The sequence below is a fragment of the Bos javanicus genome, chromosome 4 (genome assembly GCF_032452875.1).
Source record: "Bos javanicus breed banteng chromosome 4, ARS-OSU_banteng_1.0, whole genome shotgun sequence".
Lineage (NCBI taxonomy): Eukaryota > Metazoa > Chordata > Mammalia > Artiodactyla > Bovidae > Bos > Bos javanicus.
The window spans coordinates 77,679,405-77,694,596 of NC_083871.1; the positions used below are offsets into that span (position 1 = coordinate 77,679,405).

The window sequence follows — 15,192 nt, forward strand, 5'->3', positions numbered from 1 at the left end:
CAGGGCAGCTAGCCAGGGCTGGTCTGGAATTGGAGCAGCCAGCTCTCGCCTGCTGTCACGTCCCCTCAGGAGCACTTCCCCTGTGAAGACACTCCCTGCTTTGCCTCCACGCTTGGGCCCTTGCATTGCTCAGGTCTGTGAAGGTCTTGGGCATTCCTCCCACCCTGTTAAACTCATTATCATGAAAAATTTCAACACCCCCAAATATAGATAAAATGATAGAATGAGCCCCCAGCTTCAACACAGCAGTTTTCAACACTCGGGCAATTTTGTTTCATCTGTAACCCTCCCCATGCTCCACCTCCACTCACGTATCTTGCGGCAGATCCCAGACTACCCGTCGTTTTACCACAGTGATCAGCATGTTTCTCTAATGGAAAAGGATTCTAAAACCAACCAGCCACCTCCCTGTACAGGGACCCAAGGGTCTTCTGATCCTCCCCAGCCCCTTTTCAAGCTGAATGGGCATCTGGAGGGGTAAGAGGAGAGGGTCCTGGACCCCTGACCCTCATCTGCATGCTGCGTGTGGGCCAGCAATGGGGTTTGGCTGATGGGTTTGGTGTGGTTGCTACGTGGCCTTGGCCACATGGTCCTGACTGCCTCAGTGTGTGACCTTGGCCGTGTTACTTAGCCACCCTGTACCTCAGTTTTCTCAGTTGTAAAATAGGGATAAATCTAATCGCTACCCCAGAGGGGCATTGTGAGAGAGAGAGGAGTGAGGTACTTTGGAGTCAGCCTAGCACAGTGCTGCCCGAACACCCTTTGGTTTCTTTCGCGTTTCTTGCCAGACTATCCTGCCCAGCCTGCAGGCTCTAGGACTCCTCCTCCAGGAAGCCTCCCTGGCTCCTCCCAACCAGCTTAGAAACCCAGAAGCCCGAAAGCAGTCACTTTACAAATTTTTCCATTGATCATTTGCTCCTTGAGGGCAAATGCAGAAGTTCATCTCTGCACCTTCCCAGCTCCCAACCCAGAGGCTGGGAAAACACATGTATGAACATCCCACCCTCTTCTTACTACCCTTTGAGGGCTGGCTACATAAAACCCAAAGTTCTCACCTGGCCTGAAACTCTGCCTTTGGCCCTGTCTTCTCTCTCTGTCGCAGCAGCTCTGGTCAGGCACTGGCTTCTTCTGGTTCTATATACCCCAGGGCCTTTGCACATGCCTTCTCTGAGGCTCAGACAGTAAAGAATCTGCCTGCAATGCAGGATACCCAGGTTTGATACCCGGGTCAGGAAGATCCCCTGGAGAAGGGCATGGCAACCAACTCCATTATTCTTGCCTGGGAAATTCCATGGACAGAGGAGCCTGGCAGGCTACAGTCCACGCAGTGGCAAAGACTTGGACACAACTGAATGACTAACAAGTTTCACTTTCCTTCTAGAAATGCTTTTCCTGAACTTTGTACCTGCTTACCTCCTGTTGATGACACTTCCTCAAAGGGGTCTCCCTTGAGCCTCCAGTAGGAACCTGGGACCCAAGCACCCTGTTTTTATTTGATGGCTGTCTCACCCACTACACTGCCAGGCCTTGTGGGCAGGACTTCATCTGTTTCGTTCACCATTGTATCTCCTACCCTCCACCCAGGCCCTGAGAGGTGGTGAGCTCTCCATAAATCTTTTGGAATGAGTGAATGCTTTGAGTGAGTGGATTTTGAAGGAGCAGGCGTGCAGCCTATGCTGCAGTCAGGTTAGTCTCCCAGGTGTGAAGCTGGGATAGGGATTGGGTGGAGCAGCATCAAGAAGAAGGTGTGCTGCAGGGTTGGGTTTGCAAGGGAGATCCCTGGCCACCAAACACCTGAGCATCTGGGAAGTCCAAGTCCAGGAGAAGTTCTGTGGCGAAGCCAGAGAGTGGTCAGGAAGCAGGGAGGGGAGGCCTGGAGCCCGCTGCTCCTCCCTGAGTCCTGGTGTTCACCTCGCAGCCTGCACCTGCGGCGTCCTGCAGGGTCAGACTTGATCCACACAGAGAGTCCTGATTCCAGACAGCCCTCCCTCCTGAGAGAGGCCATTCAGAAATGCTTGCCCCAGCTGTTGTCCTGGAAGGTGGGGGCAGGGGATCCATGGGTAGGGAGTCTTCTAGGCAAGTGGGAGAGTGGGGAAGTGGAGATTAGACTCAGAGGTTGGAGGAGAAGCCCCTCTTCTGCCCGCTTCATTTTCCGTGCAATGCGGAGGGGCCTCACCCAGCCCTGCAGTGAGGGGGGTCCACTCCTGATCCGAGGAGACTGGCTTAGTCCTTCAAGGCTTCTAGTGATAAAGAAAGTGGCAGGACGATGCTGGCGCTGGACACAGAAAAACTGTCCCACCTGGTAACTGACAGTTCTTGGAGCCACGAGGACACTGCAGATTACATCCAGCTTGTGCCAAAGGCAGTAAGAGTTAGATTTTTTAAATTTAATACTTAATTAAATAGAGGATTGTGAGACATTCAGAGTCTGTGAATGTACTGAATAATAAGAGATTATTAAACTACCATTAACAAAAGCAGTTAGAGGAAAATTAATTGACGGGGGTGGTGGGGGTAAGACGATCATCATCAGGCACTTCTTGTTGCTCCCGCCTCCCTCTCCCCTCCCCTTGCTCCTTGTCAGCACCAAGTGGTTGCTCTTTAGGGCTCGTTTGGTGGCCATTTGGAGGACACCCTGTGGATCGAGCTCTTTTAGTATTCACTGGCCCCGAGTGTCTTTAGTTCTCATTGGCCCTGAGCAGGTGTCCCAGAAATGACCCCGGTCAGCGGATGACCTAGAGGAAGAAAGGAGGGACACGCCTGCACTGGAGCGGGGGCTCAGGCCCCTGGGTATTGTGCCCTGACCCTCAGCAGCATTTTCTCGAGGTCAGTGGTGGGAGGCCTGTGCCACGGAAGAGGAAACAGAACCCCACAGAAGCAAAGTGGCCCAGGAACCCACGGTTGTGATGGCAGCTCCAGTTTTCACCCAGCTGCCGAGGGTCGCAGGGGGATCAGGTGTGAGGGCTGACCTCCCAGGTGGGAGGCTGACCTCATAGTGGGTGCTCACCGCACAGCTGGGGGACTCACCCTACCCGTGAGAAGGCTGAGGCCACCGATGAGATCGGGGCTCACCTCTGACCCTCCTCACCCCAGGCTGATGCTCGGTTTACCTCCAGCTACCTTCATGTAGGGTCACGCCCTTCGCAGGGTCCGGATGGCCCCTTCTGCCTTGGGGAGCGCCCCAGTCGTCGGTAATGGGGAGGAGTGTATCTGGTCTCTAGGGGCTCTGGGGCTGAGCCTACACCCCTGGCCAAACCTGCCCGGGCCCCTGCTTTCCTGCTGCAACCCGTGCTGCCGGTTTCCTGTCGGCCCCCACGACCCACAAGCAGGAAGACATCCCGAGACAGAGGATAATGGGCGCCGGGAGTTCGTGGAACTGGGTTACTGGAGGACGCGCCGCCGGCTCCGCATTGCAGGGGCGGCTGAGCATGCGCAGCGGGCGCTGGGGCGCCCTCCCTCCTTTCCTTCCCTCCTCTCCCCTCCCCTCCTCACCCTCCCCTTCCCTTCTCCCTGCTCCCTTCCCCTTCCCTCCCTTCCCCTCCCCACTCTCCCTCTCTCGAGCACCCCTCCCTCACCTGAGCACCCTTACGGGGCCATTCCGCAGCCCTGCCCCCTCCCTTGCAGCTCCCAGGGCCCCAGGGCCCCAGGGCCCCAGCCAGGGCCTCACTGTATAATGTCCTAATTTCAAATAAAAAATGATTTTTTAGAATAAGTATGTCCTAGGCCCCCAGCCAGCCTTTGGTGCACCTTACTCTGGAGTAGGGGCTCCAGGTGACCCTGGGCAATGGGAGGGGGTTTCCCCAAGGACCTAGAGGGTGCAAAGGAGTGGGGGTCCCTCCCTTTGCCCCATGGTCAATCTTTAACTGGACAGACCCATTTCTCCCAGATTCTGTTGTCAGGGCGTGGGTTTGTGTGGAGTTGCAGGTGTCCTGGTGCAGGTGGGGAGGGAGTAAGAGGGAAGGTTGGGGGCTCTTGTGGGAGGTGACCCCCCCATTCCCATCCCACTGGGAGGATGGGGGAGCAATGAGGGAACCAGACTAGGGTGGCCAGATTTTGCAGTTAAATTTGAATTTCAGATAGGCAATAAAAAATATTTGAAGACAAATATGTCCCAAACTGCATGGGACATGCTTCTATTAGAAAACTGTTTACCTGCGCTTGGGACATATTTATATTAAAAAAAATACTTGTTGCTTATCTGAAATTCAGATTTAACTGTTTTTTTTTTTTTTTTTTTTTTTTTGAGCACACCATGCAGCATGTGGGATCTTAGTTTCCCAACTAGGGATCAAACCCGTGGCGCCCTGCAATGGCAGCATGGAGTCTTAACCACTGAACGATCAGGGAAGTCCCAAACGGGTCGTTTTGTGTTTTATCAGGCAATGCTAAACAGAACTGTTGAGAGAACAGGTCTTTGTCATTAATTTGTTAACCAAACAGGCTAAGTCAAAACTTCCCCAAACTGGGCGAAGGCAGAGGAGGAGAAGGAAAGGGGTGGGGGCCAGGCTTTGTAGGCAGGAGTCCTTAGGGACACCCCCTCCGTGTTCTTGGTGGCCTCACCTGTGAGGAGGTGAGAGTGGCAGCTCTGTGGCCCAGCTGATGCTTCTGGGGTGTGTCTGGTTCTGGGGCATGGCTGTTCCTGTGAACCCCAGGTCCTGTGGGCTCTGGGGCCTGGTGGCTTGGATGATACACATGCTCTGTGTAGTCAGGCCGCAGCAGTTCCCACCCCATTGGGCTGTAGAAGGTCAAGGGAGTATGGGGAGGTGGCCCAGCCGCAAAAGGAGGGTTGGTCCAGGGTTATTGGGAAATGTTCCTGAGCTCCTGGGCTCTCTGGAGGTTGTTTCATCGGTTGTTCCTGTCATCCCCCCAATCTGAAGAGCTCCTTCCTACCACCCCTGCCCACTCCACATGCACCAAGAGCTCCCTCCAGGGGTTCAAGGGGCACCCGCAGCTTTGAGGACCCGATTTCTGTCCCACTTTACAGCTGACAAAACTGAGGACATGAGAGGATAGTCATTTATAGCCGGATCATCTCTTTTTTGCCTGTTAGTCAAGGTGGGAGCCCGCCATAGGATCATGGGCACTACCAAACCCAGGACATGGAGCCCAGAGAGCTGAGGTGGACAGCAGGCTGCGCCACACAGGCTCAGAGCCCTGGGAGGCCACTGCACGTCACACAAGCCACGCAGGACAGTGAGCAGCAGACTCCGCGAGGCAGGCTTCATGGTGATGAGAGAGTGGGGTGCCACTCGTTCCCCCAGGGGGGCCGTGGCCGCTTGTTTGAATAATTCCTTGCCTGCAGGGGGCTGAGGCCACCAGTGGGGGACAGGTCAGGTCTGAGCCTGGGAGAAACGCCACTTGGCTGGAGGAACAGGGTGGGGTGCCTACAGCTAGGCCATTAGGGGCCCTCCCGGTTTCACCAGACTTCAGGGCAGTGCATCACACGGGGCCTCAATCATGAGATGCCACGACTTAATGCAGTGGTAACATGCTGCGTAATGACAGCTCTGAGCCTGAAGAGGGCGCCTCTGCTCCCTGGAGGAGCCGCTGAAAGGCAAGACCAGAGGGATGGTGGAGTGAGGGCTCTGAGGACCACATGGCTGGCTCAGAGGCCTCAGTGCCGCGGGGTGGGGAGCCGCACAATGTCGGCCGAGCTCCCAGGCACCTGGCAGCTTGTTCATGCCCCTCGAGAGCCCTTTCTTTGTTGCAGAGAGGCAGTGGCAGCTGCAGGACGCACACAGGCGCCCTTGCTGGGCCGTGTGGCTGCCAGGTGATGCTGGTGTGATAATTGCTGGTTGCCTTTTAGAAACAAAATCTGCTACAAGAAGCTACAGTGGCAGCTGTTCTTTTCATCCTCATGGCCCTGCCGGTGCCACCAGGGGCTGCAGCGAGACTAGACTTTCCTGGGGCCCCCAGTGCTGGCCCCCAGTGCAGAGCAGGTTGAGATGCCCCCAGGACCCTAGGCGCTCCCTGGGTGAGCAGGCTGGGCTCAAGCATGTCAGCCTGCTGACGCCTTGAGAAGCCTGGTGGGAAGGCCTTTGGATGGCTGAGGCCTCTGGGCCAATCCCGCTGGGTGGTGGCCCAGCCCCACTACCCCCACTCTCCTGCCTTCCCGGGGTCCGTCGGAAAGTTGGGAGCGATGTTAATAGCAGCTGAGGGCCCTCAGCAGTTCTGCAGGCCTGTGAAGAGCCCAAGAGCTGGTCTGTAAACAGCAAGCTCTAGTTGCAGTGGTCCTGAGGTACTCCTGTGCCCTGGAGTGGAGGAACCACCAGGGTCTCAGACCGTGCTCCCCTGCGATCTTCATCCTCCCCCTGAACCAGCTTGTACCGGGTGACAGTGACCGGATGGTCAGGCCCTGCTGCAGGATGCTGCGCTGCCCCTGGACTCGGGCTGGTTTGTCCCATACGTCCCAGGCCTGGGAGCCCTGTCAGGAGGCAATAGCCGCCGAGGTCCTGGCCTGGCGATGTCCTTCCTGAAAGACCTGTCCTCCTCTGCAGCCTTCCATCCTGTGCCTAGAAAGGGGATGAAACCGAGGTTGGAGCCTCCAGCATCACCGTTGCTGATCTGAGTGGTTGTGACCAAACGCCAGGGGTCCTGCACCAGCCAGAGACAGGGTCACCCCTCCCCTGGGTGGGGGGAGGCCAGATGCTGATGCTGTCCATCTCGGGAGGTTTGAGGACAGCTCTAGCCTTTGGGGGGAGGGGGAAGCTTCCGTGTCCTGTCCTGTGTCTAGCTGTTGGCTCCTCAGGATAGGCGCGGCCCAGGCTCCCGTTCCCTCCAGGCTAAACCAGCAGTGGGCTCAAACTGGCAGATGCTGGTGCTTACACTTGAACTGGCCTCTGTCTGCCCTGGTGCACCCACCCCCAGGCCTGCCCACCCCCTTCCTGGGACCCTGAGGATCCTGTAGGTGGTGGCACAAAGTGCCCAGGCTGAGGGCACCGTGGACGGTGCCAGAGTTTCTGTTGTGGACTCCACTGGCTGCTCTGAATGTCCAGGGTATTCTGTTAGATTCCGACCCAGCACTCGGAACCATAAGAGCTGCCCGCCTGTGTTCCCGTGCTGTGTCCCGCTGGACTCTCACAACTTTGGGACATGTGAGTTAAGGACTTGATGCTGGGTAGTGATTAACATGAACCTGAAGGAAATGGGATGTGGATGTCCATGAGCCTCTGAAGATTCTAGAAAGCTCTGTGCCATCCAGTGGTATAGGCGGTAGAGACAGGTGGGAAGGAGAGGAGGGAACCTGAATGAGGAATCCCAGGGCCCAGCGGGGCGGCTCACCTGGGGGACAGTGGGTCCTTATTCTCATGTGCAGCCATAGAAGCCCCTGGGGAGGAGAGGGGAGACAACTGCTGGGGTGCTGAGTGTTGCCTTGGAAAGAGGCTGGAGGAGGGAAGCAGGAAAGGCAGGGAGGATGACAGGCCAGGTGCCCAGCTCTGCAGGGCAGACTGCGGGGAGGGGCTAGCTTCTGAGGGAGGGGCCAGCAGTGGGGGTTTCCTTTCTTCCGTGGCCTCTCTCCAGACACACTCCCTAACCCTTTTCACACATGGGAAAGAGACTCGAAGCACAAAGCTTGGCCCTGTTTAGGGCCCTGTGCCCAGTATCCCCATGGTCACTTGAGTCTGGCCCATAAGTGAGCCTCCCGTGCCCCAGCTTGATGATGTTGGTGTGAGCCTGCCACACATGTGGTTTAGCCTGGAGGAAATGGAGCCTGGGCAGCACCCACCCTGTGGAGCCAACAGCTGGGCACAGGATAGGATGTGGGAGCTACCTGCCACCCTCTGAAGGCTACGGCTCTCCTCAATCTCTGGAGGTGGGCAGCATCAGCACCTGGCATCCCCCCATCTGGGGGAGGGTTGGCTCTGTCTCTGGCTGGTGCAGGACACCTGGCATTCGGTCACAGCTGCTCAGGTGAGGACAGGAAGGCAGCCGAGGGCAGGGGCTCCTGCTTGGGCACCCCACAGCTGTGTCTTCCTGCTGCGCCCGCACCGCATGTTCAGGCGGGTGATTCTACAGACAAGTCGCTGCCTGGGGCCTGGCCACACACACACTCCCACACCTCGTATTCTGAAGGCCGGCCCAGTCCACCCCTTCCCTGTGGGCACCCTTCTCCCCTGAGACCTCAGCCGCAAGGGGTGGGTGTTCCACACTTCGTGCAGGAGTGACCCCAGGTCGGGGCTTGACCCTGATATGTCACTTGGACCCCCGTTGGCTCAGTGTCCAGTAGCTGCCAGGTTTGGTGTGGTGTCCTAGGCAGCAGCTACAGTGGCCCATGACCTCTAGCCGGTGCCCTGATATGTTCCAGCCTCCTTGTCCCTGGCCAGGAGTCCAGTAGCCACCCTGGAGGAGAGAGCAACCCAGAGCCCCCTCCATGTGCTGGGCAGTGTGGACCATCCATGCAGGATTTCGTGTTCGATCCAGCATGACACATGCTCGCTTCTGACTTCCTCACTTGTCCCAGGCTGAGCCGGGGGAAGCTGGTGGCAGCCCCTCCCGGTGGCTGGGCCTCCTGTCCTTCCTCCGCCCCGCCCGGCGCCTCACGGGTGTCCTTCTGCCGGTCACAGCACTGCTGCTGCTCCTGGCAGCTGGCAAGGGGCCAGCCACCCACCCACGTCCCTCCTGTCGCCCTTCTCCTGGCTCCTTTCACCCCCCACCCCACTCTACTGTGAGTCACCCACAGCCAGGGAGCAGGTGGAGGCTGGGGGGTGGGGATGACAGCTGTCACTGGGCCTTGGGTCCAGTCCTGATCTTGGGGACACAGCCCTCTGGGTGCCTGTTTCCTGCACCGTGACTGTGCCCCACCCTGCAGGGTGCAGGCATCCTCTCCCGCCTCCAAGGGCTGCATTCCCCTCCTGCCCTCAGCAGCCTCCTCTTCGTTCTTGACTCAGCTCTAGGTTCTCCCATCTGGGGGGTCTGTGGCTGGGGGCACCCACCTCACTGATGAGTTTAGGATAGTACAGAGCTGGTTTGAGTCTCCCGCTGCCATTCTTCAGGGCATCAGAGTGAAACAGCTAACGCTGAGACCACCAGGTGGCGCCCGCAGCCCGATGGCTGTGTGTGGCCGCGCCAGCCCCGTCCTGCTCCTTGGGGGTCCCCTGCCCATCTCCTTCCTGGTGGGTGGTGGGTGCCAGCTACAACAGAGTAGCAGCCCCAAATGGACCTGTCCCCGCCTCCTGGGGCCTCCTGGGGTCTGGGAACTGCACCGGGCCACCTCCCTTCCCGGGTCCCCTGGCCACCCACCTTGGGGACCTCCATGATGGGGGGCACGCCTGGCACTAAGATCAAGGTAGAATCACTCAGAAGCTTCCAGGCCCTGCATTGCCAGGGACACAGGCTGCGGAGCTGCTGGCTGAAGCTTCGTGGGCTGTGGCAGGAGCTTAGGGTGCAGGAGCCGCTGATCACAGGTCCCATGTAGCTGGTGTCTTTGACTAAAGATCTTTTTGTTTTGTTGGATAAGCACTTTCATGGGGTGTAAGTGAATGCTGTGTTTTATCAGGGGGTGTTTCTCTGGCAGGAGAAATAAATAGCTTGTTTCTGCCTCTGCTGACTCTGGGGAGCAGGTGTAAACGTCATGTGTGTGCATCAGGTTGCCCTAGACGCACCACACCAGTCATCTTTGGCTACCAGCCCACACATACTTAGGTGGGTCTCCATGGGTGCAGATCCATAAGATGCCTGAGCTTTTACAAGATGGCTGAACTCAGGAGTTCCCTTTTAGAGCATCACATCAGAGGGAGTGTGAGAACTGAAGCTGTACCCCCAGGAATGGCTGCTGGCTACTGCTAAGTCACTTCAGTCGTGTCTGACTCTGTGAGACCCCATGGACGGCAGCCCACCAGGCTCCCCTGTCCCTGGGATTCTCCAGGCAGGAACACTGGAATGGGTTGCCATTTCCTTCTCCAGTGCATGAAAGTGAAAAGTGAAAGTGAAGTTGCTCAGTAGTGTCCGACTCTTCACAACCCCATGGACTGTAGCCCACCAAGCCCCTGTGTCCATGGGATTTTCTAGGCAAGAGTACTGGAGTGAGTTGCCATTTGGCAGACTCCTCCAAACCCCCTCTCTGGCATCCCTCGTGAGTCCTCCCACCCCCTACCCTGCTGTCCTTGGGGCTCATGGTACTGCTGCTCTACTCCTTGGGACCCAGGATGGGTGTCCCCGGGCTTCCTGGGACATGCTCAGTCTGTGGGTGGGAGGAGGGGAGAGAGGCCTCCTTTCAACAGGGTGGGGTTCTGGAGGCTGGAGGGAGTTTGGCTTGCACCCTCACTCCCTGACCCCTCATTCTTCCACACCCTGATTCAGAGGTTACCCTGAGACCCGAGAGCCAGTGTGCGTGAGGGGAGATGAAGGAACCAATGTGGGAGAGGGGGCCCAACACTGTCTGGGGGCAGGATGCATAGGGGTGTCAGTGGGGTGGATTCTCAGGGCTCACTCATCCTTGGATGCAAACCTGCACAGGTGTGGGACACATGCCGAGCCACATACCAATGTTAGTAACTGAACACTAGCTGACATGGCAGTGAGTCACAAGCAGCAGGTGCCTGGGTCTCAGGGCAGCTCTGGACACCCAGACCCTTCAGGGGCACCAGGCCGCAGCTCTGGGAGGGCCTTTTTGAGCCTCTCAGCTGGGCTCAATGCCCCCATGACCTCTAGAGCCCTGGAAGTTGCTGGTTGGCCTCTGTTGAGGTCGCTCACCGCCCGCCCAGCCAGGACATCACTGCAGTGGGCATGGCAGGGTCTGGCTGCTCAAGAGGACTCTTGGACCTCCCTCAGGAGGGAGCACCAGGCTGGGGTGCCCGGCATGCTGAGGGGTCCTGGTTGGGGTGGGCAGCCTTCTGACTGTGTTCTTTTCATGGGCTGCTCGGTGGTCACTGCTGTGGTCTTCTGAGTCCAGACAAGTCTCTGGGGCCAGAGTTCTGGGAGGGAGGTGGGTGGCAGGCTGATCAGGTGTGGCAGCCCCGAGAAGCCACAGAGCTTGCTCAGGGTCGCTGGCCCATCACATGTCCTGCTGCCCACCAGGGGACGGCTTAGGTGGAGTGTCCTCCCAGGTTCTCACTGACAGTTTCGAGCTGGGATGCACTTCTTGTGCGAAGCAGACTGGGTTAAATTTGACTCCCCCAACCATGTCTATGGTTGTCTATTACGATGTTAATTTTGAAATTCAGGGATAGTAGCTCCTCGACTTTGTAGAGGGGCATCCCTGGTAGCTCAGCTGGTAAAGAACCTACCTGGAATGCAGGAGACCCCGGTTCGATTCCTGGTCAGGAAGATCTGAAAGCAAATCAGAGGATGTAGGCAGAGTGGGATGCTGGCTTCTTCCTCCCACGGCCACATGCCTGGCCCGAGGTCAGCCTACTGGACCGGAGAGCGACAGCCTCCTTCTCCAGTCCCTTCCTATGGCTTCTGATTCCCATCCAAGGTCACAGAATATCAGCTTAGATTTTTAATTTCAGGGCAAATATTTCAGCAGCTTTTAGAACACACCTTCATCATATTTAACCACTGACTTTGTGCTTACTGGAGACAGGACCAAATTAAACAAAACAAAACAATATTTTTCCCTGTGTCAAAAGTAACACAAGGTTGTTGTCAAAGGTGGGGAAAGAATATAAAGAATAAACTTACTCATAATTCTGCCACCCACAGCAAAGCAGTTATGATCTTAATGAGATGCCTGCACTTGGACTTTGACCAACTTAGAACATGTGTTGTGATACAGAGTTTCAGAGCTGCTCTCTGGTCAAGTGCTCTGTGCCTGATATGGAAAGGAGACAGCCAAGAGGGTCAAAAACCTGCATGGCCATGGGGTAGACATCTGCACCTGGGCTGGGCAACCTGGTGCCCCTTCTTGGCCCCAAACAAGTAATTTATCCCCCAAACACACTCAGGAGTAGGTCAAGATTTTTGGGATGGGGCTCTGCCATTGATGATAAGACTCAGTAATAAAATGATCTGCTTCCCAAAGATGGGTCTCCACATGAATTTTCTCCTGACTTTTAATTTTATGACTGCAATCAGGCAATTTTTCCAGGAAAGACGACCACCCCTGCTCTTCTCACCTTACCATCCTGGGCTTTTTCTGACCTCAGCCTTGCTCCGGCCCTGTCTGCATGTAGATGAGCTATTCATTAGCCGTCCACATCAGGAGGAAATGAGCTATGACATTATGGGGACAGGGACAAAACTGGAATATGGACTGTAGGTTGGACTGAGTATTGTATCTGCATTGGATTTAGTGAGTAGGGTAACTGCATTGAGATTACGTAAGAGAACGTCCTTGTTCTTACAAAACACACACCGAGCTGTTAGCCTGGTGAGAGGACATGAAGTATGGGGCTTACTTGCTCATGCTGCAGAGGAAGTTAGTACGTGCATGGGAAGAACAGAGATGATACAGAAATGCCCCATCCATTAGCACTTTGTGCTATTCTTGCAGCTTAAAGTTTGAAAAAGTCTTCAGATAGTGTCAAATAAAACACTAAGCAAGAACAGAACAACCCCCGAACCCACCAGCCTGCACTTCCAGGCCTCCCTACTCCGGCCTGCGGGGGAGCTGCCATCCTGGCTGTTGCAAGGACCACTCCCCTCCCCTCTAGAGTGAGCCTTGCAGATAGGACCCTGACCCCCACCCTGTTAGGTTTGGTGAAGCCTGTTTATGAGCTTCATACAGGCCGAAAAGTGGAAGCCACCCCGCTTGTGTCCTTCTGTAGCTGTTTTCCACGTATCCTTCTGAATGGTGGGTGACTCGGGCTGCATCTTGTCTACTGATGCTGTACCCGCCCCCAGCAGGATGGGGGGCGTTTGCTGCATTGGGTATGGAGGTGAGGGCAAGATGGAGATGGAGTGAGGCAAGACGTGCGGGTCTGTCCCGAAGGCCCACCCACTGCCCTGTGGTTTTGCCAGAGCCCTCCCAGTCACAAGGGGTCTGGAAAGACAGGTGGGAGCCAGATGAGCAGCTCAGGGAGGTGTTAGCATTTCCGGGCGGCGGCGGGGGTCGGGGGCGGCGGGCTGAGTGCCCATCCTGAGAGGAGGGAGAGCCTGCTGGATCTCCTGGAGATGTTCTGTCTGCAGGCATGACTTTCCCCTCTCTAAAAGGGCACATGCCTGTTTGCAGGTATGTCCATGTTCAGGGCTGTCCTGAGGCTCCCAGCCCACCACCATCACGCAGCCCAGTGAGAGCTGACCATAGAATGGGCAAGGGGGCGCCCTTCCTACAGGAAGACTTGGTGGCTGGGTCTTCCCCATCTGCGCAGTCCACCCGCTTCCCAGCAGAGCCAGGGATGGGCGGGCAGGTCTGAGGAGGCCTGCCCAGAGGCTTTACTGCTTCTGAGAACATGTTGTGATTAGCCCATTAACTGAGTCCCGCTAGTGGGGCTGTCAGGACTTCCCTAGTGAATCAGGTGATCCTGTGGGCTTCTCTGGTATATTACTGTCCTCGGGCCCTCACTGTGAAGGGCCCAGGGCAAGCAGGGGTGGGGGCAGGTGTTCCAGGCCCCGGACGCCCCCTCTCCAGGATCCCCCGCCTTTGTTCGCCATCCGGCCGCACGTGTGCCAGTGCCCTGCTTGTTGGCCTTGATGTGAATGAAGTGCAGTTTGGGTCTTCCTCTGTGAGCGGCTTCTTCCACTTGGCCTCATGTTGGGAGACTGGGGTGATATGCACACGGATGGGTGTGTTCTGTTGTGTGATTTATTTCTGCCTTCTCTGGTCAGTGGAAATAGGTTTTTGTGTTTTTTTTTTTTTTCAGTTTTTTGCCATTATAATCTCATCAGCTTTAAAAATCCTCCTGGCACCTCTGTTTGTTTGAAATATAAAACTTCTGGCTGATAAGTTGCTCAGCCCTTGGGGGCAGGGAATTGAGGTTCTGTGCTTCTGGGGGTGGAAGGAGGCACACAGGGCTGGAGCGAGGAGGGGTAGTTTCAGGATCAGTAGCAGTCTTGCCTGGGGCGACTTCCTTCTGAGGCTTTTTTTTTTTTGGATGACTTAGGGAATTTTTATTTCTCTCAAGCTTTCTGAGTAATGCTTGTTAATTTTTAAGGCTTGGTCCGAAGTCTACCATTTTGAAAATCTGGGGATCATGTTGCATACCCATGACCACTTTGTTTCATAAATTTCAAAAGGACTCTCTAAAACATAATTTTAGGGAGCCTCATCTTGCCTGTGTAAAAAGTTAGATCCTGTGGAAGGTCCTCTGAGGCCTTGACCCTTCTTCCTGCTGACCTGGCATCGACACCAGGACCCGTCAAAACCCAGGCCTGTGTTTTGTAGGTTTGTGCGTGGGGTGGGGGGCGGGTTTGCCAGGTCACACATCCTTCCACACATGTCCCTCCAGAGGAAGGCCTGGCCCCAGACTGACCCCGCACACTGGTCGGACGCCCCCAGTCGGCCGACAGAGCTGCTCTGCCAGCCCACGGCTGCCTCTGATGAACAAACTAGGCCTCAGCAGAAAGCTCCACAGAGAACAGAATTAGGACAGATAAGGAAAGGATTAAATTGGTGCTGTCAGTTCTGTTGCTGACAGCCGGCATTTTCTCTTTCTGCACCACGTGGGGGAAACTTTTGGCCCCGAGTGAGCACCAACCATGCCTCCCCCGGGCCTCTCGCTCCAGGCCCTAGGCAGCCTATTCCAGCGCCAGCGCTGCCAGCTGGGGGTCCGGGCGTGGGGAGGGGGCACAACCTGACGTGTCCCCTGGGCAGGTGGTGGTCAGCCGTGTAGACATCTCAGGAAGTGTTGGCCACGTGCCCCAGCCGTGAGTCTCGTTGGCCGCCCGTCCAGCATGCCGTCGAGGGGCTCCAGGGTGCCACTGGCTGCAGGGTCACAAGGTGATGCTGTGTCCCTTTCTCTCCCCAGATCACCAGAAGCTGGAGAGAGAGGCTCGAATCTGCCGTCTCCTGAAGCATTCCAACATTGGTGAGCGGCCCACGGTGGGGTGGGAGGTGGGGAGGGGGGGTCCCAGCTCTCCCATTACAGACAGCAGGAGGACCCTAAAGGCGTCCCTTTCCTTCCCCATTGAGGTTTCCCACCCTCAGGCCCCTGGAAACATCTCTTCCTTTTGACCCAGAGGGATTCCTGCACAGACTTTGGGGCAGCCCCCTCAAGGCTGGGTTCCTCCTGGATGTGTCCCTGCCCATCACTCTGTAACTCTGTGCCAAGATCCTGGTGATAACACACAGGAGCCTAACATTCTGACGCTTCA

The 15,192-nt window shown here is 56.4% G+C and overlaps 1 protein-coding gene across 13 annotated transcripts in view; it reads left to right on the forward strand.

The window, feature by feature from the left end:
* Positions 1–15,192, forward strand: part of CAMK2B (calcium/calmodulin dependent protein kinase II beta) — a 92,236-nt gene that overhangs the window by 36,062 nt on the left and 40,982 nt on the right. For all 13 annotated transcript variants that reach the window (XM_061414452.1, XM_061414444.1, XM_061414445.1 and 10 more), the window contains exon 3: positions 14,847–14,906. In XM_061414452.1, coding sequence (XP_061270436.1) covers positions 14,847–14,906 — 60 coding nt within the window. The remainder of the gene's footprint in view (positions 1–14,846; positions 14,907–15,192) is intronic.